At 37.9% G+C, this 22,891-nt stretch overlaps 2 protein-coding genes across 4 annotated transcripts in view; one reads left to right on the plus strand and one right to left on the minus strand.

Annotated features, from left to right (window-relative positions):
- Nucleotides 1-14,102, plus strand: part of tmem106bb (transmembrane protein 106Bb) — a 33,180-nt gene extending 19,078 nt beyond the window's left edge. For all 3 annotated transcript variants that reach the window (XM_055220087.2, XM_055220086.2, XM_055220088.2), the window contains exon 8: nt 12,767-14,102. In XM_055220087.2, coding sequence (XP_055076062.1) covers nt 12,767-12,896 — 130 coding nt within the window. In that variant the 3' untranslated portion in view covers nt 12,897-14,102. The remainder of the gene's footprint in view (nt 1-12,766) is intronic.
- The window catches only part of gmnn (geminin DNA replication inhibitor), a 228,615-nt gene that overhangs the window by 187,354 nt on the left and 18,370 nt on the right, over nt 1-22,891 (minus strand). The window lies entirely within an intron of this gene.

Consider the following 22,891-nt stretch of genomic DNA (forward strand, 5'->3'; position numbering starts at 1 on the left):
GTCTATTATTCTTGACAGAGACTACGGTTTCTTTGCTTGGCTTACCCAGCTGGGGATAGGTAAATCTTATGGGCGGTTTTCTCTCCCGACCTGATCTTCTCACAAAAGTTTCACCTCTTGCTTCATGAACGGATTCAGTTGTGACACTACTTTGAGTTTCCCTGTTCTGGGTATCATCTTCCACAGTAACCGTTTCCACAGTATCACAAGGAACCACATCAACATCACAAGTCTGTTCATGCAAACTCTCAACCTCACTTATAGGTTCCTGTACCACAGGCCTATTCATTTCACCAGGAATGAACTCACCAACCAAACACGGATAGTAAACCCCCTCAGACTCAGAATCAGAGGAGTACACATCATTTGGCTCTTCAACCAAAGTTTCAACCTTTTTTGTTCTCTTGTTACGTTTGCTCTTTCGCCTGCGATTATGCTTGGGACTTGCTACAGTTTCATTCTGCTGTACTCTGACCTGATGTTTTAGAGACAGAATATGATCTCTGTGCAAAACTTTGGACGGACCGTCACCAGTTTCGGGACTCAAACGATACACTGGCAAGTTGGGCAACTGGTTCTCTACCAAGTACACCACAGAACTCCAACGATCAGCAAGTTTTTGTTTCCCTTTCAATCCAAGATTTCTTATGAACACTCTATCACCCGAATTCAAGTCACTTGGGTGCACTTTATGATCATACCTTCTCTTGTTATTTTGGTTCTTCTTTGTAGAAGTTTCAGCAGCCAACTGGTAAGCATTCTGTAACCCCTCTCTTAGGTGTTCCACATACTTGGAATGAGAGTTTACACAATTATCACCATGCACTCCAAAACACACATCAAGTGACAATTTTGGCTCTCGCCCAAACATAAGAAAATAGGGGGAAAATCTTGTAGACTCATGTTTGGTACCATTGTATGCATGCACCAGCTGTGCAATGTGCTGACTCCATTTGGACTTATCCGATGAATTTAACGTACCAAGCATGTTGAGCAGTGTACGATTAAATCTTTCTGGTTGGGGATCCCCTTGCGGATGGTATGGGGATGTACGAGATTTCTTTATGCCTAACACAGTTAACATCTCTTTAATCAGGCGACTTTCGAAATCTCTACCCTGGTCAGAATGGATTCGATTTGGTAGACCGTAGTGAACAAAGTACCTTTCACACAGCGTTTTGGCCACCGTCAGAGCTTTTTGATCTCTGGTGGGAAAAGCCTGTGCGTAACGAGTGAAATGGTCAGTTACTACTAGTACATTGCACACATTTCGACTATCAGGCTCAATGGTCAGGAAATCGATACATACAAGATCCAAAGGACCTGAACTCTGCATATGAGACATGGGAGCTCGTTTCTGAGGCAAAGTTTTTCTCACAATGCATCGCTCACATGTTTTACAATATTCCTCAACCTCAGTTTTCATCCCAGGCCAGAAAAAACGGCTTTTTACCAGTGCATAGGTCCTGTCAAACCCTAGATGACCATTTTTGTCATGAAGGGACATCAACACAGAGCTACGGAGAACAGAAGGAAGTACAATTTGCTTCCGTCTCTGGTTTTCAGCAGTGTTAACTACCCTACACAACACACCATCATCAATGACCAACTTCTCCCATTCTTTTCTCCATATCTTGAAATCTGAGTGATCACACCCCAGGCTAGAAGGAAGTTGTTTCTGACTAACAGCAGTAATTACACTACTTAAACAATGATCATTTCTCTGAGCTTCACTCAACTTGTCCAAGTCAAAGCTTTTCAGCTCATTCTGAGAAAAAGAAACAACATTACACACAGGTCGTGTCTCATCCTCACAAGAAGAGTTTTGAGTATGTTTTACCTGTTCCTCAAGCTTACTACCATTGGTACCGGTGGATACGGCTTGACAAAGCGAACGAACGCCAGGAGCAGAAATCTCCTGCCAGTCATCATCCGGCGTTATACAGACATGAGGTCGTCTAGACAAAGAGTCTGCATCCACATTTTTCTTTCCCTGCCTATACCTCAGACTGAAAGTGTAAGTGGACAAAGCCGACAACCACCTATGGCCTGTAGCATCCAGTTTGGCTGATGTTAATACATAGGTCAGAGGGTTGTTGTCCGTTCTTACCTCAAAGTTGACACCATAGAGGTAGTCGTGCAGCTTATCTACTACAGCCCACTTAAGGGCTAAGAATTCCAGCTTATGGGCCGGGTAATTACGTTCGGAGGGTGAGAGGCTACGACTGATGAAGGCTACTGGACGCAAACCCTCGGGATGCTGCTGATATAGCACGCCACCCAAGCCCTCAAGACTGGCATCCACATGAAGGACGTAAGGTAGCTTATGGTCTGCAAAAGCCAATACCGGAGACTGAGTGAGACGTAGTTTCAGTTCTTGAAAGGCTTTTTCACATCTGTCATCCCACCTAGCACCCACACACTCAGAAGTTTTACAAGGCCCAGTATCAGGAGCTTTGCGGTGTTTCTGTACTTTCTGGTTTTGATGTAAAGAATAACCCTGAAGTAACTGATTCAAAGGGTGACACAAACTCGAATATCCCTTCACAAATCTGCGGTAATAACCACAAAACCCTAAAAATGACCTCAGCTGGGTCAAGGTTTGTGGTCTTGGCCAGTTTACAACTGCTTCCACTTTTGAGGGATCAGTGGCAATTCCGTCCTGTGACACTATATGCCCCACATAAGTTACAGATGTCCTACAAAACTGACATTTGTCCAGGGACAACTTCAAGCCTTCCTGTCTCAAACGGTCAAGCACCTTGAGCAATCTTTCATTATGTTCTTCTATGGTTCTACCAAACACTATTAGGTCATCCAGATAGACCAACACTTCCAGAAAGTTCATGTCGCCTACTGTACGCTCCATGACTCTCTGAAATGTGGCCGGTGCCCCAGAAATGCCCTGTGGCATGCGTTCGAATTCAAAGAAACCAAGGGGGCAAATGAACGCAGTTTTCTCTTTGTCTTCGGGGCTCATAGGTATTTGGTAATAACCACTCCTTAAATCTAGTACCGAAAACCACTTGCTACCAGACAAACAATGCAAGGCGTCTTCAATCCTAGGCACAGTGTACTGATCAGGAACAGTTCTGCGATTCAGTGTTCTATAGTCAATACACATCCTAACATTACCAGACTTTTTCCTTACCACCACAATAGGTGAGGCATATGGACTTCTGGACTCAGAGATTATGCCACATTCCTGTAGTTCAAGCAAATGTTTCCGTACATCCTCTAGATCTTTAGGAGCTAAGCGGCGTGACCTTTCTCGAAATGGAGTCGAATCAGAAAGTCTGATCTCATGCACTGTACTTTTGGAGCACCCTACATCCCACTTATGAGCAGAAAACACATCCTGTCTCTCCATGAGCTTCTCACATAACCGCCTCTTGGCCTCCTCAGGAAGTGGAGAATCACCAAAATTAAATGAATCAAGAGACAACTGAGTATGAGGGACAGAGTCCCCACTTACCGGAGTCAACTGATGCACAATATCTACAGAAAAGATATGTGCAATGGGGGTTCCACGTTTTAAAGTTACTGCTTTACTGGAAATGTTCCGTACAGTTACTGCAACCTTCCGGTTGGACATCTCAGACACTAGCTGTAGCTCAGGTCTCACCAATAGCTCATCAGGTGAATTGATGTTAGATGCCTGGTCAATTAAGACATGTGTATCAACCAACTCGTTAAAGAATTTAGGTTTCCCATGAACTTGTAGCACCTCACCTGGTTTCAAAGTAACAGGTTTGTGTTGAATAAACCACACTACCCCAGGCCTTTCAGGAGAATCTTTTACCCTAGTGGAATTTTTAATGGTCTTGTAAGCTGCTTTTACAACAGGATGAACGGCCAAAACACTCAGAAAATCTTCTCCAGCCTTCTCCTTGCATGCTTTGAACAAGCCTCTGACTAAAGAGGTATTGGTTCCCACTAGAATAGCTATCTGCTGCTCTGGCTGTGGATCAGGGCACACTAATGCCAGGATATCAACGGTCTGGGACACACCAGCAACATCTTCATCAAAAACAAGGCTAACAGATAAGTAACCATCATAGGGATATTCATGTTGACTTAAACCCCAAATTTCCAGGTTTTCCACGGGCTTCAAAGGTAGGTGTTTTAAGTAAGTGTGGTAAAAACTACGATACAATATGGTGACCTGGGAACCACTGTCTAATAATGCTTTGGCCTTAACGCCTTCAATCAGCACCGGCACATCAGACAGTGGACCCACTAAACCAGAAGGAAATACAGGTGTACAATTGCTTTCAGCAGACAATGGGGTTAAACACTGTTCAAGGGGAGCCAAGTGTTCCCCACTCACAGGGCTCCTCTGGCGTTTCCCGACTGCCTATTCTGCCTGATTAGTTTCTGATTAACCTTTCTCAAGTCTTCCACCCCTCTGCATTCCCTTTTTGTATGTCCATCTTCCCCACACTTATAGCAGAAAATGGCAGGTGGATTATAACGACCAACATCTTTTTTTTGATTTCCCTCCCTGTCATTTGCATTTAGCGCAGCCCTAGAAACAGCTTTCTGTGTAACTGGAACAGCAGCCGAGGTCTCAGCAACAGCTGTTAAGAGTTTGCCTACCTGAGCAGAAAGTTCCTGTACATCACGTTTCAAGTCAGCTAACTCATGTGAGGGTGTCTCTTGAGCTACCACTGCAGAAGACACTAAAACCTTGGATTTCTCACGGGCACTAACCCAGCTCTCTTCCTCGCGCACCTCCCTCAGAAGCTCAGAGAAACTAGGGGGATCACGAAGCTTATGAGTCATCCTAAGCCTCAATGCTACCATATCTGTAGTAAGTGCTCCTTTAACTACCTGCTCCATTCGTTTTTGGTTTAGCTCCTCCACTTTAATGCCTTTTTTTAGAAAGATACGATGGAGTAACTTATCTAGCCGGCACAAGAAAATTGACAGCTTTTCACCAGGTTCCTGGTAGGTATTGCTAAACCTCACCAGGAGGTCAGACTGACTTTCAGTGCTGCCATAAGCAGTATCAAGAGCCATGAGATATTCAGTGGCAGTTACAGCGGGACTACTGAACTTTAAAAATCTGATTATGTCAGCGGCAGGTCCTCTGAGACTCTCCACGATTCGCTGCCGCTTAATAGAATCAGCACACTGCCACTGTCACCATCTGAGCAGCCTGCTCCATCCAGGAATCATAATCTTCCTCCCCGGGTGGAGTTGGCTGTATGCCTGAGAAAACTCTGAGTTTTCTGTAACTGACGGTATCACCAGGCACATTGGTACACTTCTCAGCCAGACTATTAATGGCTTGGACTAAATCTAGGTTCACATTAACAGCAGGACTTGGAATTGGGGACTGCTCAGGATTAACAATGGATCTCACGTCACACAACGATTTTCCTTCCTGTTGAAGTAAGCACATTAACTTCTTGTGAAACGCATCACCCGGAGCACAGGCATTACCAGGGATATGTACCCTCCAAGGCTCCACTACTCCAGGGATGCCTACTTCAGGAGGTACAATGGTGGAATCTACCTCCAGACTGGTTTCTATTAAGAGGAACAAATTCAGCCCGGTAGTGTCACCACGTCGGCCACAAATTTTTGTACGACCAAAGGCTTTTACAGTGCTAAGTACTTCATTGATGGTTTCATCTGTTACAGTTAAAGGAACGCCACTGAGAACAACACAATGCGGAGGACTGACCTGCATTTGCCGGCTCCATTCATCTATTTGATTAAGATCCATGGCTCCCAAAATCATCAAAATCACTGCAACATTACACAGAATTAGCATAGACAATCAAACATAATAAGCATTGACAACCACACATTGTGAAAAAGGATCCCAGCGGTGCCTCCAAAATGTAACCCTATTGTTATGATACTTTGTACAATCTTACTGCTGCACAGAAAATCCTTGACTCTCAGTGTTAGACTTATAGTATGAATTATACTGACCCTTTTTCTATGGTTATGTCAATGCTTTACCACTAAAGAAAACATATACATGTATAAGCCTCCAAAATGTATTACACCACTAAGTGTTTGAAAGGTAAGAGAATATAAAGTTTATTTAAAGAAAACAAAATGTATTAAACCAAAAAGAAATAAACAAATGAAATAAACTGGGTAAAAATAAACAATTATTTTTAAATGATTCTCACAAAAAAAACAAAATACCTCGTAGTATTCTTAGAAGTAAATCACTGTTCAACAAGCTCTGTGCTTCAAGGTACAGATAATATATCAACTGGGTTTCCTTCAAAATTAACCCCGAACATTTGTTTAAAGCCCAATAAAAACAGCAATAGGCTATTTCCACAGATTAAACACCAAAACAGTTAGTAAATAACATAACAGTTTAGAAATCAGGCATACAAAACCCGTTTCATTCACAATAGTTAAAGGAACCGATTGGAAAATACCGATTCAATGTTCGATTCCTTTGAACGATTCTTTTCTTCAGACGACTCACTTTTGAATAAAATGATCAAGGTCCGAAATTCCCCAAAATACAGAAAACTCAGAGTGAGATTTGCTTGTAGGGGTGCAAGTAAACGTTACTGAGACACTTTTAAAATGTTCATCAATCGTAGAGGAAGACTTAACTGTTAGGCCTGATTTCAGTACTCACGAATCACGATCCATACGACACGATCCATACGACACGATCCATACGACACGATCCAGTGACAAATGCCGATCGTCTGATGTTGTTTCACTCAAGAAAAACTGTGTTCAAGAGACAAACAAATGTTGACACACGTGCAGACACGGGGACTCCAGAGTTTCAGTGAGTCGAGTAATGGAGGATTCGTCCAGCTAGTGATCTCACGTGGCTGCCACCTGAAACCTTGCTCCACGTGCTGAATGCGAACACGCAAAAACTCGTACGGACACAGTAAATGAACTCAGGTGGGTCGCTAAACACTGTCACTTCAAAGTTTCTCTTAAGCAAAATAAAGAAAACACAGTTTGTCATCAATTTCTTAAGCTCCGCGAGCACAACGCACATACATCGTTCCCCTTGTCTTCTTCTCCCCTCCTTTTTTTTTTCGCGCTCCCTCTAGCATATCCAGTATCGCCCTCTATGGGAGAAAACAGTCTCTTCACATCACACTGGAGCGTATTCTGATTGGATACCATGAACAACATATTCAACAGGGAAAATAAGAAAACAAAACAACATTTCCATTTTACACAGTATATTAAAAACAAATACAATAGAAAAGAAACTTTAGTAACAAACATTTACATTTTTTTAAGGGTGTTACAATTATAACAACACAACAATAACAATATAAAAACAAGGATAACAGCATCAATGACGGTGTTCTTAATATGACAAAATAAGTGTTTTGATTAATGCCATTAATGTTTATTTTTTTAATCCGTGTATACCACTAGTCAACTAAATGAATATAACATGGCAAAGATGAATGCACATTTACAGAGGCAAGAAAAAGTATGTGAACCCCTAGGAATGAACTGGTTTTCTACAGTGATTTACCATAAAATGTTAGCTGATCCTCATCTAGGTCACAACAATAAACAAACACGACGTGCATAAGCTCACAAGACATAAATAATTCCAGTTTCTTGTGTCTTTTTTGGAAACACCCATTAAACATTCACAGTGCTGGAGGAAAATGTAAGTGAACCCATGGACTAATTACTTTATTGAAAGCGTTTTTGTCAGAAGCTGGCAAACTGGAGTCCAATTAATAAAATGAGTTTAAATGTGTGCTTTAGTGCAACTTTGATTGATATTAAGACACTCACACATTTTAAGATTGCTGTCCTTAAGAAGCATCAGCTCTTCTGAACCATGCTCTTATAAAGATATCTGATCAAGAGATGTTGCACTCCATAAGGCTGAAAAGAGATACAAAACAATCTCAAAATGTTTAGACCTCCATCAGTCTACACTCAGACAAATTATCTATAAATGGAGACAGTTAAATACTGTAGCTACCCTTCCTAGAAGTGGGCGCACAGTCAAGATGACTCCTAAGACATCATGCAGAATACTCAAGGAAGTAAAGAAGAACCCACTAGTAACAGCTAAAGGCTGGAAGACATCATTGGAACGGGCACACAGCTCTGTTCCTGAGTCTACATACGCAAGTCTTTGGACAGGAACGGTGTCTATGACAGTACACCACGGAGGAAGCCGCTGCTCTCCCAAAAAACATTGCTGTGAGCCTGAAGTTTGCAAAAGAGCACCTTGGCAAACCCCAGTGCTACTGGGAAAATATTTTATGGATTGATGAAACAAAAGTTGAAATTTTTGGGAAAAATGTTATGGTGCAAAATGGGCACAGCTTACCAACATCAAAACATCATCCCAACAGTGAAGTATGGTGGAGGGAACATCATCATTTGGGCTTGGTTTGCTGCCTCATGGCCTGGACCACATGCCATCATCGAGGGTAAAATGAATTATTAAGTAAAAAAAAAAATCCTACAGGATAATGTCAGGGTGGCTGTCCACCAGTTGAAGCTCAGTAGAAGTTAGTTGATGCAACAGCACACTGACCTTAAACATTGTTGGAAATCCACTACAGACTGGCTTAAGAAAAACAAAATGCGCCATTTGGAGTGGCCTAGTCAAAGCCCGACCTTAACCTGTGGAATGACCTCAAGAGAGCGGTTCACACCAGACATCCTACAAATGTGTCTGAGTTAAAGCAGTTTTATAAAGGGGAATGAGCAAAACTTGCTTCTGAACGATGCGCAGGTCTGATTCAGAACTACTGAAAGCGCTTGCTTGAAGTATTTGCTGCCAAATGAGGCTCAACAAGCTGTTAAATCCAAGGATTCAATTACATTTTCCTCCAGCACTATGAGTGTTTGGTGGGGGTTCTCAGGGGAGACGCAAGAAACTGGAATTATTTGCGTGTTGTCACCTTATGTGCATTGTGTGTGTCTATTGTTGTGACCTAGATGAGGATCAGATCACATTTTATGGCAAATCACAGTAGAAAACCAGTTTATTCCTAGGAGTTCACATACTTTTTCTTGCCACTGTATACATTGATTCAATAGATTTATAGCATTTTGAAAAAAAACTTGACACTTAATTAAGTTTTGCTTTGTAGAAAGCATTTCTTTAAAGTGAATTTCGTTTTGTATAAATTGTATCTTAATTTTAATAAATGTTTCATCAACCAATTGCATGTATTTCATAAAAAAAAGCAACGGCACGCTCAAATCCTACGCCACCTCAGGAGGTGGTGTACGCACGTTTTAAGTTAGTGCGGAAATTCGCAGAAACACAATTTCTAACACCTCAAAACTCACTGACAAACTAAAATATATGATATATTATTACTAGTGATGCACCGATGTATCGGCCACCGATATTTATCGGCCGATTTTTGATGAATTTGAAACCATCGGCATATCGGCAATAGCACGAGAAAGGCCGGTACCGATTGTTTATTAATTAACCGCATAAAGGCAATGAGTTGCATGTCTGTTGTTCAATTAAAATGTTTTAATGTTCTGGTGTGCACCATACTTAAAGGCACACAAGGCTAGTCTGAGTATTATTTCTCTACTAGCTCCCCCTAGTGTCTGGGAGTAAATGCTTTCTACATCTGAACCTTTACAAGACTGAAGGACACCGGGTCGAATACAGCGAACTTGCAAGTGGGGTATTCTTCCTACAGACGGTAGGGGCGGGCGAGAGCGTCTTCATTCGTCATGTAATGAGTCATTTAACCATATACCGACTTACGAAGATGATTTATTAACATAAAAATGCTGCCTTGTGTCCCTTTAAGCACCGACAGAATACCTTTGTTGAGCTGGCTCAAATGTCTTGGACAATAAAAGAAACAAACTGCACTTTAGTGGGGAAACGAAGTAGCAATATTTATATGGTCAGTTGAATGTTAATTAGATCCAATCCATGTTCAGTAAAAATAATTTGATGCAGAAATAAACTAGCTAATTGACCAACTGTATAGTACTGTACACAAGTGTTAAATATCGGCATCGGTATCGGACAGAAGTTGTCTGTTTAAATCGATATCGTTATCGGCCCGAAAAAATCCTATCGGTGCATCCCTAATTATGACCCCAAAAATGTATAGTAATTATAAACTTCAGTGTTTATTTTTATGCAACATGGACTTCAATGTTTAATTTGTGAGACTTTACCAAAGCATTTGATTTGTATGCATATGTATTCCTTCAGTTGTGAGCCTGTGCGCTTTACCTGACGTTTTACAGAGCATGTGAACGGAGCTTAGTGGGAGCGGAGCGTTGAGCGGTGCGGTAATATTACCATCAGAGCGCCTTTCCAAAAATTCCACTCCGCTCGCTCATTACGATCAGCATCGCTCGCTCAACCCTGAACGCACTTTGATAATTTGCTAGTTTGAGAATCTGTGAAAACGTCTAGCAATAAGTTATGGAATTGAAGCCTTATACATGTAAAGTAAAAATCAAAGTTAAGATTGAGCAGAGAGAAGAAATTGAAATGGAGTGCGGAGAGACTGAAAGAGTTAGCAAATATTCAATGATAAATAAAGACATGAAGGTAAGATGCTTGTGTTGAATGGAGCCGTGAATCCGATCATGATGACATGCGGAAAATTATCTTTTATGCTATGACACAAATTAACAATTATTTTTCTTATTTAGTCTAAAGTATGGCCATAAATTTAGAATTTGTTTCCAATATTCAACAGTTTGTTCCTTGGAATGAATTATTATAATAATTCGTAATTACTATTACAATTATTATTACTTCAAATTATGAATTAGCCTAGTAAAACATGTGGAGGTCGTGGAAACAAATTGTTAACTTGAATTATATCCGGAGCTCCGTATCAAACTGGATCTAAGATATAGCTAACAAACAACTGTATGTTAATACAGAAAAACAAACTACAGAAGTTACTACAACATTGTTAAATATTATTAAAAAAACTTAACCGAACCATTAATCAGACATAGATTTTAGATGTAGGCAACAGTAAATAATAATAATAATAATAATTCTAAATATCAATAAGCGCCATTAATAATAAAAAAGAATAATAAGAATATTACAAATTGTCATGCAATTATTAATGTGTCTTTAATCCCACTCTTTAAACTCCCAAATAAAACAATTTTGTTTCTTTTCACTTCCCCGGCTTCTCTTTTTTGCCGTCTTCCGTGCATGTCGTAAAATGAGGGCGTGGGGGAGGTGGAGACTTGAATTTATATGGGTGTGTTATTCTAATGAAGATCGTTTTCAGCAGCAGCATTTATGAAGGGCACCTGAATACACCTGAATATCAAAGGTACGCACAGTTAAATAAATCAGGCGGTGAGAGGAGTGTAAGCATAATCTTACGCCAACAGTTACGGCCGTTTCTACGCAAGAATGATAAATGAGGGCCAGTGTTTTACGTCTTTTCGTCTTTTCACAGTGTACAGCACTATTTTTAGCCTTTCATTGATAAAACTAAAGTGGCTGATCTCCACAGTTTCATTTTGCAAGCGTGTGAAAGTTGCGCGATCCTCGTTCATCAATTGCGCTGAAATATCAGAGAAAGCTCTAACATATATACATGTACAAAACACTGTGTGCAGCATGTTTACTTACAAGTATTAGTTCCCATCCATACAAACTCATCATAACTTAAATGACGGCGGAGAGACTAGCCCACCGTCTCGACAGACCGGCCCCCTCACAGTATTCAGGACAGAAGCGGTCGAAAGTGAACAAAAGAGACGGATTTAAATACCAGGTGTAAACGTAATTTGTCTCTCTCGTCCACTTGTGATCTGAACGATGAAAACACATCTTAATACCAAGTGTAAACAGCCCCATTTAGAAACATGTTAAGTTCAGATATCTGTTTCTCTGAAAAACAATGCTGTAGCCAGTCATTGTCTTTTTAAATAGTATTTGCTGGTCGGACTGTGTGTTTTTGTTATGGTCTGTTGATCTTGCCACTGCCAATTTCGAAAATGTCGAAATAGTGTATTTCGACAGCTCGGTTGCTTAAAGGTGGGGTTTAATGCTATTTCATGCATCCTGAGCTATTAACACAGTTAAAGAGTTTTAATCCTCATGCTAAATAAATGCAAAGTGTCAAAAAAGCAGTTAAGCGTGTGACAGAGTATTTCTGGGCCAAACTCACGCACCATATTTCCTACAAGTTTCGAAAACTTTTTTTTCAAACATGGGTACTCATTACATATCATTAACCCCATATATCTTTTAAGGGCACATCTCCCCAAAAAAGCACGCCCACACATCAATCAGAGTAAGAGCGAGATGAGGATGTTCATTAGCATTGTTTCTTCATGTAGAAGTCGCAGGAATCAATGCATGCGACAGCTTTGTTTTATATGGAGAATCAACAATGGCACGAAAGTAGTAGTGTTTTTTATGCAAGGAGAAGAAAACCTTTTTCAGTTTTATTAAAACAATGGATATAGTTTGTTTATCCAGGATAGCAGGGGAGTTTTGTGTGTGGGTTTGTTTAACGCTGGTTGAAATGGGGCGGTCCCAAGTCGCAGGCAGTAAGTAAAACTGCATCACATGTCTGTGTTATGTTGGAAATCGGCACGTAAGTGCATAAAATGTAAATAACACAAACATGTAGCGAATCATATGTTTTCTAGAGATAGTGGGATGATGTTTTGCTTGCTCGTGATTCGCTAGTGTAACATAAACTTGGTGTCAGACAATGATTATTTATTTGGTAGGGAATGCTTGGTAGACAAATCTGGGATTATTATGTGGCTAACTTTGCTTTTTGGTTTACAGGATTACAGTTACAACAGTGTATTTTGGCCATGCTGAGCAGGTGTCTCAGGAGATGTACCAGTATGTGGACTGTGGGGGGAACACTACATCCCTGCATGAGTACAACCTGAATACCCCTTGGACGGGCTAGAGCAAACCCTAATAGTGTAATGCATCACCCTGCTCCTCACCTCTTCATGTCATTGGTTCAGCAAAATTGGTTGAGGGTCTGTTACATTTCTCTGCAAGAAGATGTCATGGGTGTTTGCAGTGCAAAAATGATGCACTTTAGTCTTCAAACAATATGAACATTATGAGGTATCATTTCAGTTCAGTTTGCCGAACTTCTTAATTATTCCCAATTGCTCCGTTTTCACAAATATACTTCAAGCACTACCTAATTTAACACTCCTCTGAAATGACTTGTGATGATGCTATTTGTTAAGTGTACTCCAGGTTCATATATTGTTTTCTTTTGTTTTGTAACCTGATATTGATTGCAGTATTTAATGACGGGAACAGACACACTAATGGGCCCTGCATGCTTTGGGATCTTTATACGGAGGTGAGATGCACCTACGATGCTTATTTAAATGGCATATGTTACCTCACATTACTCATCATACCTCATTTCACAGAGTTGGTACAGTCTTATAGACGTCATTATTGTCGTTGTGGGGTGTATGTGTGCATTAATCTGAAATTACTTTCAGTCCTCAGTGTGTCGTACAAAAGAATCGCTAACTGTTTGTCCAGTTAAACTGCAGGCACGTAACAACTGAGTGATTGTCAGTGTAGATATCGCACAAGCTGCTGTAAATAAAACACATCAGTTTATTTATTTCGTATTGCATTTTGATTGGAAAATTTCTCATTGTCGCAGTTTTATAAGCTGTTAAAATGGACAGATTAAACGTTAATAATATAGATCTGAGAGCATCACGCTGCTAATGCTGTGTAGTATGAAATGAACATTCCCTCATGATGTTAATAATATTAATTTCACTTATGATTTCATATAGAAGTATATTTTCATCATGAAAATGTTTCAAGTGTAATAACTTTAATAATTTAACACTTTCACATTCTCAAAAAAAAATGGACTTTACATTTTTAAACATTTTATTTATGTTTGTACAAAGCTTAAAAGATTGTTCTTTGCTTAAAGATGTGTCATGACATTTCCGTATTATGTAACATTCGTTTACTTGATGACTATGTTTCTATGTAGGCCTTTTGTTTTTTTAGATGAGAGGTTTGACTGCTTAAGCTGACACTGAATTTACATGTTTATACTTTTAAAGTCTTGACCTACTACCACCTACTGTTTTCCATTAAATAGATGTTTTGAATCCCATTTTCTGCTCTTTATGTGATAAATGAAAAGTTATGTGAGGAATATCTGATGACGGGCTGTTGCATTATTTGAAAATAATGCACACCAAAGGTGGTAATGCGACATTTATTCATGCTTTAATTATTCAGCTTATACCACGATTACCACAAACATTCCTTTGGTGGTTATTTTAAGACATTTGAAAGGTTAGCTGTGCGTTTTACAGAATAAATAAAATAAAATAAAAATAATAAATAAAAACACCTTTGGAAAATCTCTCAACGAATCAGAATAAAGCATTCAACAGGGCCGTGATTCAATTAGTTTTGTTCAGATGCATTAATAATTTTATATTGGAGCACAGTATACATTTTTTAAATTGCAAATGAGTGCCAGCCTGATCTCACATGAATTCATACATATTTTACGGGTTGGCTAAGCGTATCGTACGTTTTCGTACGATTATTATAAAAAACAATAATGAAACTCTATCCCCAACGTCACAGGGGTGAAAGCAAATTTTTCAAAAACATACAAATGTGGATGTATGAATGAATACAAATCAGGCACCTTGTAAAATACCTACGAATGCCATGAGATTGCATTATTTAACCTTTAGTTATTTGGTGAATGATTATATGTGTGAACACATTCATCTCTTGAAGTATACATCTGGATTATTCCACAGTATTAAATTGCTTTCCCATCAAAATAAAAATGTTTAACAAAGGAAATAAGTTGGAGTTCCTATTGAAAGACAAAAAAGTGACATGGGACATCGACATAATGTGTAATATATTGTAAAGACAATGCAGCATGAAGTTAAAACAATGGTTTTGCAAATCAACTTAACCTACTATTTTAAATTTTGACCTGTGATAAGTTGACATAACTTATAAAAACTAGTTGAAATGTTTTAACTTGATTTGTTAAGTTAAAGTAACATAAAAATATTTGTTGATTTAATTTGACAGTACTCATTTTTTAATAATACGAGTGCCAGCCTGATCTCACATGAATTTGTACATATTTTACATGTTGGCTAATTCGTACGAAGCGCATCGTACAAAACGTACGGTTATTATAAAAACCAATAGTGAAACTGTAACCACAACTTTATGGGGACAAAAGCAAATCATCCCAAAAAATGTGGTTGTACGAATGAATACAGATCAGCCACCTTGTAAAATACGTACAAATTGCCATGAGATTGCATTGGGAGTCCATTATTTCACATTAAGTTATTTGGTGAATGATTAGTAAACTTTGGATTATTTCACATCATGTAAATGCATTCCTACAAAAATAAACATGTTCCTATTGAAAGACAAAGCAAGTGATAAGGGACAGTGACATAATGTGTAATATACTGTAAAAATAGTTAAAGGGGACATTTCACAAGACTTTTTAAAGATGTAAAATAAATATTTGGTGTCCACTGAGTAAGTATGTGAAGTTCTAGCTCAAATATCATATAGATATTTAATTTTAGCATGTTCAAATTTACGTTTTTGGGTGTGTCCTTTAAAATGCAAATGAGCTGATCTCTGCACTAAATAGCAGTGGTTGGATAGTGCAGAGTAAGGGGTGGTACTATCCCCTTCTGACATCACCAGGAGAGCCAAATTTCAATGACCTATTTTGCACATGCTTGCAGAGAATGGTTTACCAAAACTAAGTTACTGGGTTGATCTCTTTCAAATGTTCTAGGTTGATAGAAGCACTGGTGACCCAATTATAGCACTTAAACATGTAAAAAGTCAGAAAAAGTTGTTTTATGTCCCTTTAACCTGCTAAGACCTGCTAAGATACATGGACATACAGTTTTTTGTTGTTTGCACTATAATACTTAATTCTGTGTAACTGGAACCTGTTGTACACAAACATGGACAAATACACTGCTTCCTGTTCAAAGAAAAATATTTGGTTACTATATTTATTTGTTCTTTCTAACCCCAATATAGCTGGAAGAAATTTGAAAAAAAAGACAAACCAAAGCTCAGGTCTTAGGAGGTTAAAACAACTTGGTTTTGCAAGTCAACTCAACCTACTATTTTAAAAGTTGACATAACTTATAAAAACACGTTGAAATAGTTTAACTTAATTTTTTAAGTTAAAGTAACAAAAATATATTTTGATTTGACAAAAATGCTGCATTTTTACAGTATGTTTTATGAGCAACACTTAAATATATAAAATCCCTTAAAGAGGAAGTTCATCCAAAAAATGAAAATTATCACCCTCAAGTTGTTTTAAACCTGTCTAAATTACTTTGATCTGGAAGATACACTGAAAAACCTAATAAGTTGACTGAACTCAATTGATTTAAGTAAACTCATTCCCTCAATTAAATTAAGTAATGGGTCTCCCAAAAACTTATATATTTAAGTTTATTTAACTTGGTGGCCACATAGACTGAACTTAAATTCTTAAGTTCACCACACTTGGAGTTTGTACTGTGCACTTAAACAATTAATTTCATAAAGACTGAACTTAAATTGTCATTTAATTTTATATAACAATGTGTAATAAAAAAGATATTCAGGACTGACCCGATGTCAATCAATCAATGAACTTAATTCTTCACAGAAGCACACAACAAACTGCACTGTTCACGTGTATCTTCATTTTAGTGGAGAGAAATACACTGAGTTAAATGTGGTGCATGCATACTAGAGGAAACACTGATCACCTGAACGGTGACTTCACAAAAAACCGATAATTTACACAAAATAAAACATCAATAATGTTACAAAAAGTGTAAAACTCTAAGAATGTTATCATCAACTGGTTTATATGTCCTATCTGTTGTTATTCTTGGACCAAAGATAAATCATTCAAAATTTTCAGGCACAAGGGCTTATGGGTATTCCTCATAGCATTTTGAACTGATAAGTTAATTGCACTTGAATTTTTAAGTTTATGGTTTATATAAGTTAATAAGTTAAATTAACTAAGATAGTTAAGTTATGGATCCAAAATGCTAAATTTTAGTCATGATTGCTTGACTTTTTGAGTACAAACAGCATTAGGGCTTTCAGTGTATTTTGAAGAGTGTTTAGCCCTTTTCACACAGACATTCCAGAAAATACATGGAAAATGCATCCTGGATTTTTCCGGGATCTTTAGATTTTTTGTTCATTCACACTGCCATGATTAGCCGGCATCTGCAAGGTCCCGGGAAGACACGTGACCTGTTGAAAGTCCTGCCCTTTCTTCTACGCAGCGTCTGAAGTTTGCATTTTCTGCAAGCGTGTGAAAAATTAGGTGATTTAGATTTTGCCTGTTTTGTGAGGTAGGTATCAAGGCGAATTACACTAATACCACCCCTTTATCTGCACTATCCAACCACAGCACTGACATAGTGCAGAGAGAAAGAGAGAAAGAATAAAGTACTTGAATGCACAATTGAGTTTCAATTACAACAAACCACCATCATTGCGATCAGTGTTTGCATTTCATCAGCTCATTTGCATTTTAAACGACACACCCAAAAACAGCATACATACAAATTAGCAATTTTAACATGCTATAATAAATTATCTGTGAAGTATTTTGAGCTAAAACTTCACATATGCGTACACTCTGGGTACACCAAAGGTTTATTTTACATCTTAAAAAATCTCATGATATGACCCCTTTAAGCAAAGTTGATGCTATTTTAAAAATTTGAAGTGAGAAATATAAAAACTGGGATAATTATATCTCATAATACTGCTTATGTGGAGGACTGGAGTTGTTCAATAGAAACATGCATCAGCACTCAGCAATTACAGTAACACACTATTAAATTTAGATGAGCAAATAAATGAGTCATTGATTCAGAGATCTTCACTTCAGAGAGATCCAGAGTTCATCATATAACAATAAAGTAATCATGTATAATTAGATGCACTGTCTCACCAGTCTCATTTCATAACCCACAGCACCTCAATAACCTTCATTTATAAAAAGCAGCATGCAGGTTTGAGCATAAATTAACAAGCGACAAAGCAATGCATCTAGAGCACATACAAATTACACAATGGTTGTCATGGAGATGAGAACTGCCGATAAGGGGCATCGTTTCCTGTCACTCGGATGCTGTAATTATGTTACAATAGCTCGTTCTTCAGTGGAGGTTTATGATCATGCATCAGATTTGTTTTGAGGAGCTGTAATGTTTCATTTACATAAACATTTTATGTAAATGACAACGTTATATATAAAACAGCTTCACAAGAATGAAGAATAAGACTTTATATTCACAACAGTAAAGTATATGTCTGCATATAATCTTTCAGATGGCCTCTAACTTAGCATGACTAATGTGCCAACAGAGGGTGCTGTTAGTCTCAAAGCAACCTTTCAGCTCTTTTACTGTAAATGATGTCTGGGTATTTAAAGAAAACTATTTGCCTATTGCACGGATGAGTTCATTGCAGATTGCCTGTGAAAACCCAACTTTTGTTTTTTACTGTTTTCTACATAGGACAATTAAACAGGGTTCCCACGGGTCCTTTAAATCCTTGAAAGTTTGTGAATCTGGGGGGAAAAAATTCAAGGCCCTGGGAAGTTTTTAAAAATATACATACATGGATACAGGTCATTGAAAGTGCTTGAATCTGTTTTATGCAAGAAAAAAAATCCATATTATTCCCTGTGTAGGATAATATAAAATTCTAGACTTTTTAAGCACACGTGCTAAACTTTAAATGCTTATATCTTCTGCATGCGAATGTTGATTCATACCAAAATGCTTTTTTGCATAGTTGTGTTTGACACATGAAAACGTCTCGGGTTACGTATGTAACTCTTGTTCCCTGAGAAGGGAATGAGACGCTGCGTCTCCCTTGCCATACTTCCTGCGCCATGTAACGCCGTCTTTGGCAATATTTCAGATATACTTCCAGCCCCTTGTCTTTGTCATTAAGCCTCACTATTGGTTGAATTTGATATACACATAAAGACGCACCCACTACCAAAGTATCACCGCAGTGACGCAGTGCAAGTTCCTTCAAAAGAGAACTGTAACAATGTATCTTACAAGGTAACACAATGTAACCTTGCTCTCACTTGAGATGTGTCCCCCCATTTAGTCCTTGAATTTGAGAGTATTGGACCCGGAAAGTCCCCGAAAGGTCCTTGAATTTGAAGTCAGCTACCCTGATGAAAATATAACCTTGATATCTTCAATGTTGACTGAGTAAATCTTTCATCTTAAAATTTCAAAGACAGGGTCCCAATTGAAGGAATTGAGGGATGTGGGTTTTGTTTATAATGCATGTTTAGACCTATAGAATAAAAATCAATAACAAAGGAGTAAAATATAATCGTAAGAGGGTTGCTTATTTTATTATTTCATTTGTATATCATTTGAAGTTAGTAGTACATCTCTTTGCATAATAAAAAAAAACTTTTAGCTCTGGCATTTTAAAAACCCAAACATGCTTGAGGTTATACATGGAGTTTTTCATGCAAATTGCGTTCACACAAGATTACTGCCTTTATTTTGGTCTGGATGGTAACTCAGTTCTGGTTGATTTTAGATATTTCTTTCTTAGCATGTGATGGCTGAAATGTGAGTTCCCAACCCCCCGACCTCCGTGACTTCCTGAAAGATGTTGAAATACCAAATTAATACAGACATGGTTTCCTTCTACAGGATGTGACACCTTCTGTGGCTAAAAACCATGTTGTCAGTGTGTATGGCTCCTTGAATTTTTGGTGTGATTATTTATTTCCCCTGTACAGTAAGGTCTTTCATACTGAAGAGTTTACCTTTTAACTGGTAGTTTTTCCAGTATTTTCACATGTTTTCTTTCTACCCTTTCCCTAGCTTTAACCTCACCCATTGACACAGCCAGACCTTTAGTTGCAACTATTTCAGCCTAATTCTATTAGACATCAATTATGCCAATTGTCTTATTGATAGATTGAATCGCATTATTCCCGTACCCAGCTTTTGACATCTGGTTGGGTCACCGCCCAGTTCTATACTGATGAATGCATTGGATGGATGCTTAAAGGCTTTTAGTCTTCCATCAGTCTGAAATTTCCACCACTAAAGATAAACTTTTTAAATACTCATTAAATAAAGTCCACATACACACACACACGCACAAAAAAAAATGCTGGGTTATTTCACTGGAAATAAATGATGTCAAATCAACATATATTTTTATGTTACTTTAACTTAAAAAAGGGAGTCGGGCTGACTACCAAAACACACTTGTAGCCAATCAGCAGCAAGCGGCGTGTCTACTAACAGACATCGTTGCCTGGGTTGCGTATGTGTGGGGCGGGTCTATCAAAAGAAGGTCCAGATTCTATTGGGGTAGGGGTGTGTTTGTTCAGGTGATTTCAAATGTCAACATTGGCTTTCAGAGATCATGCACCCCGCCTTTAACAAATTAAGGTAAACAATTTCAACTTGTTATGTCAACTAACAAGTCAAAACAAAAAGTAGGTTGAATTGACTTGCAAAACCAGTATTAAAGGAGACTTTTTAAGATGTCAAATCTTTGGTGTCCCCATAGTACGTATGTGAAGTTTTAGCTCAAAATACCATGTAGATAATTTATTATGACATGTTAACATTAACACTTTGTAGGTGCGAGCAAAGATGTGCCGGTTTTGGGTGTGTCCTTTAAAATGCAAATGCAAATGAGCATAAATGGCAGTGGCACGTTTGGATAGTGCAGATTCAGGGTTCCCACAGCTTAGTTCAGTGGTTCTCAAACTTTTTCAGGGTGCGACCCGCTTTGTGTACAGTGCATTCCTTCGCGGCCCCCCCAAAGAAAATATATGACAAAAACAGTTCTAAATCTTCACATTTTAATTAAACAAAACATTAAATTATACAAAGTAGTGCTGCCTTATTTTTTTAGGTTTAATTTCACAGAATTCATGATAAATTAATGTATTTTATAAAAAATTCATAAAACTGGGGCCCCCCTGGCACCATCTCGCGGACCCCAGTTTGAGAACCACTGGCTTAGTTAACTTCAAATTCAAGGACCTTTCAAAAACTTTCAAGGTCCAATACCCTCAAATTCAAGGACTAAATGTGGGGACACATCTGAAGTAAGAGCAAGGTTACATCGTGTTATCTTTTAAGATACATTGATACAGTTTCCTTTCGAGGGAACTTGCGCTGCGGTGACACTTTGGGGACGCCTCCAGGGGTAAGTGCGTCTGAATGTATATATCAAATTCAACCAATGATGAGGATTAATGACAAAGACAGGGTGACGCAGGAGCTAGGAAGTATATCGCTATCTGAAGTATTGCCAAAGACGGCGTTACAGGGACGCAGGAAATATGGAAAGGGAGACGCAGTGTCTCATTCCCTTCTTAGGGAACAAGAGTTACATACGTTTTCATGTGTCAAACACAACTATTCAAAAAAGCATTTTGGTATGAATCAACATTCGCATACAGAAGATATAAGCATTTAAAGCGAACAGTTTAAAATGTGTGCTTAAAAAGTCTAGAATTTTTATGATATTATCCTACACTATACGGGTGATTCTCACGAAAACTTGGTTTTAAAAATGTCAAGCATGAAAATGTAAAAATTGCTTAAATTTACTTTTTTTCCCACCAGACATTGAAAAACAAAGTCTTGAGTAAATGGGAACATTAATTTAAAAACTTTTACTTATCATTTAACACTTTTTGTAACATAATTTAAAAAATTTGTTCTAACAAATCTCATTACCGCAACAGTCAGAAAACATCAACACTGACATATTTTCAAAATGACATGACAAACCTGAAAGAACATAATTTGGAGATTCTGCACATGCATTTAAAATCAAAGTATTATGCTTCTATTAATTAAATTAACATTTAATATGCATCTGTTGCGGTAATGATAATCAAAATGTCGTGTAAGCATTCTGACAAGACAATATTTCAAATTAACTTTAAAAAAAGGATCTTACCTGGTAGCCATCTTGAAGTAACTGGTCCATGTGCTTGGTCACTCAAAATCAAACTTTATTAAAATTCTGTATGTGTGCTTAAACTCTTCTCAAAAAGTGTTGCGGAGGATGAGAACATCAGGCATGGACACATCACTTCCTAATTTTTCTTCATTATTATTATACATGAATATTCAGTAAATATTTTTTCTGTCATCTAAAGTAGTCTAGCAAAACATCGATTTATTTTTTTTCTTAACATTTTTGTGTTAATTTGATTAAATTACAACATAACGCATGTTCAAACACAGCCGGACACATTGCGATAATGAGAATTTCAGCAGAAAATGAGATAAAATTTACAATTATAAATTCTTATGTTGAAATAAGACATTGTGCAAGGTAGAACACAGTACTGTGTTAATTCTGATGCTTTTTAATGTTACTATATTACACATTTTAAAGCTAAAATCATTAGTGCCGTGGTGTTTCAATGGTTTCGTGAGAATCACCCATACAAGAAATAATATGGATTTTTTTCCCAGAAAACTTCTTGCATAAAATAGATTCAAGCACTTTCAATGACCTGTATCTATGTATAAATATGTTCAAAAACTTCCCAGGGTCTTGAATTTTTTCACCCAGATTCACAAACTTTCAAGGATTTCAAGGACCCGTTGGAACCCTGCAGATTTAGGGGTGGTATTATCCCCTTCGTACATCACAAGGGGAGGCAAATTTAAATGACCTATTTTTCACATGCTTGTAGAGAATGGTTCACCAAAACCAAAAGTTACTGGGTTGATATTTTTCACATTTTCTAGGTTGATAGAAACACTGGTGACCCAATTATAGCACTTAAACATGGAAAAATTCTGATTTTAAACTTCCTGCTGCATTTTT

This window comes from Misgurnus anguillicaudatus, chromosome 20, assembly GCF_027580225.2.
Source record: "Misgurnus anguillicaudatus chromosome 20, ASM2758022v2, whole genome shotgun sequence".
NCBI classification, from domain to species: Eukaryota; Metazoa; Chordata; class Actinopteri; order Cypriniformes; family Cobitidae; genus Misgurnus; species Misgurnus anguillicaudatus.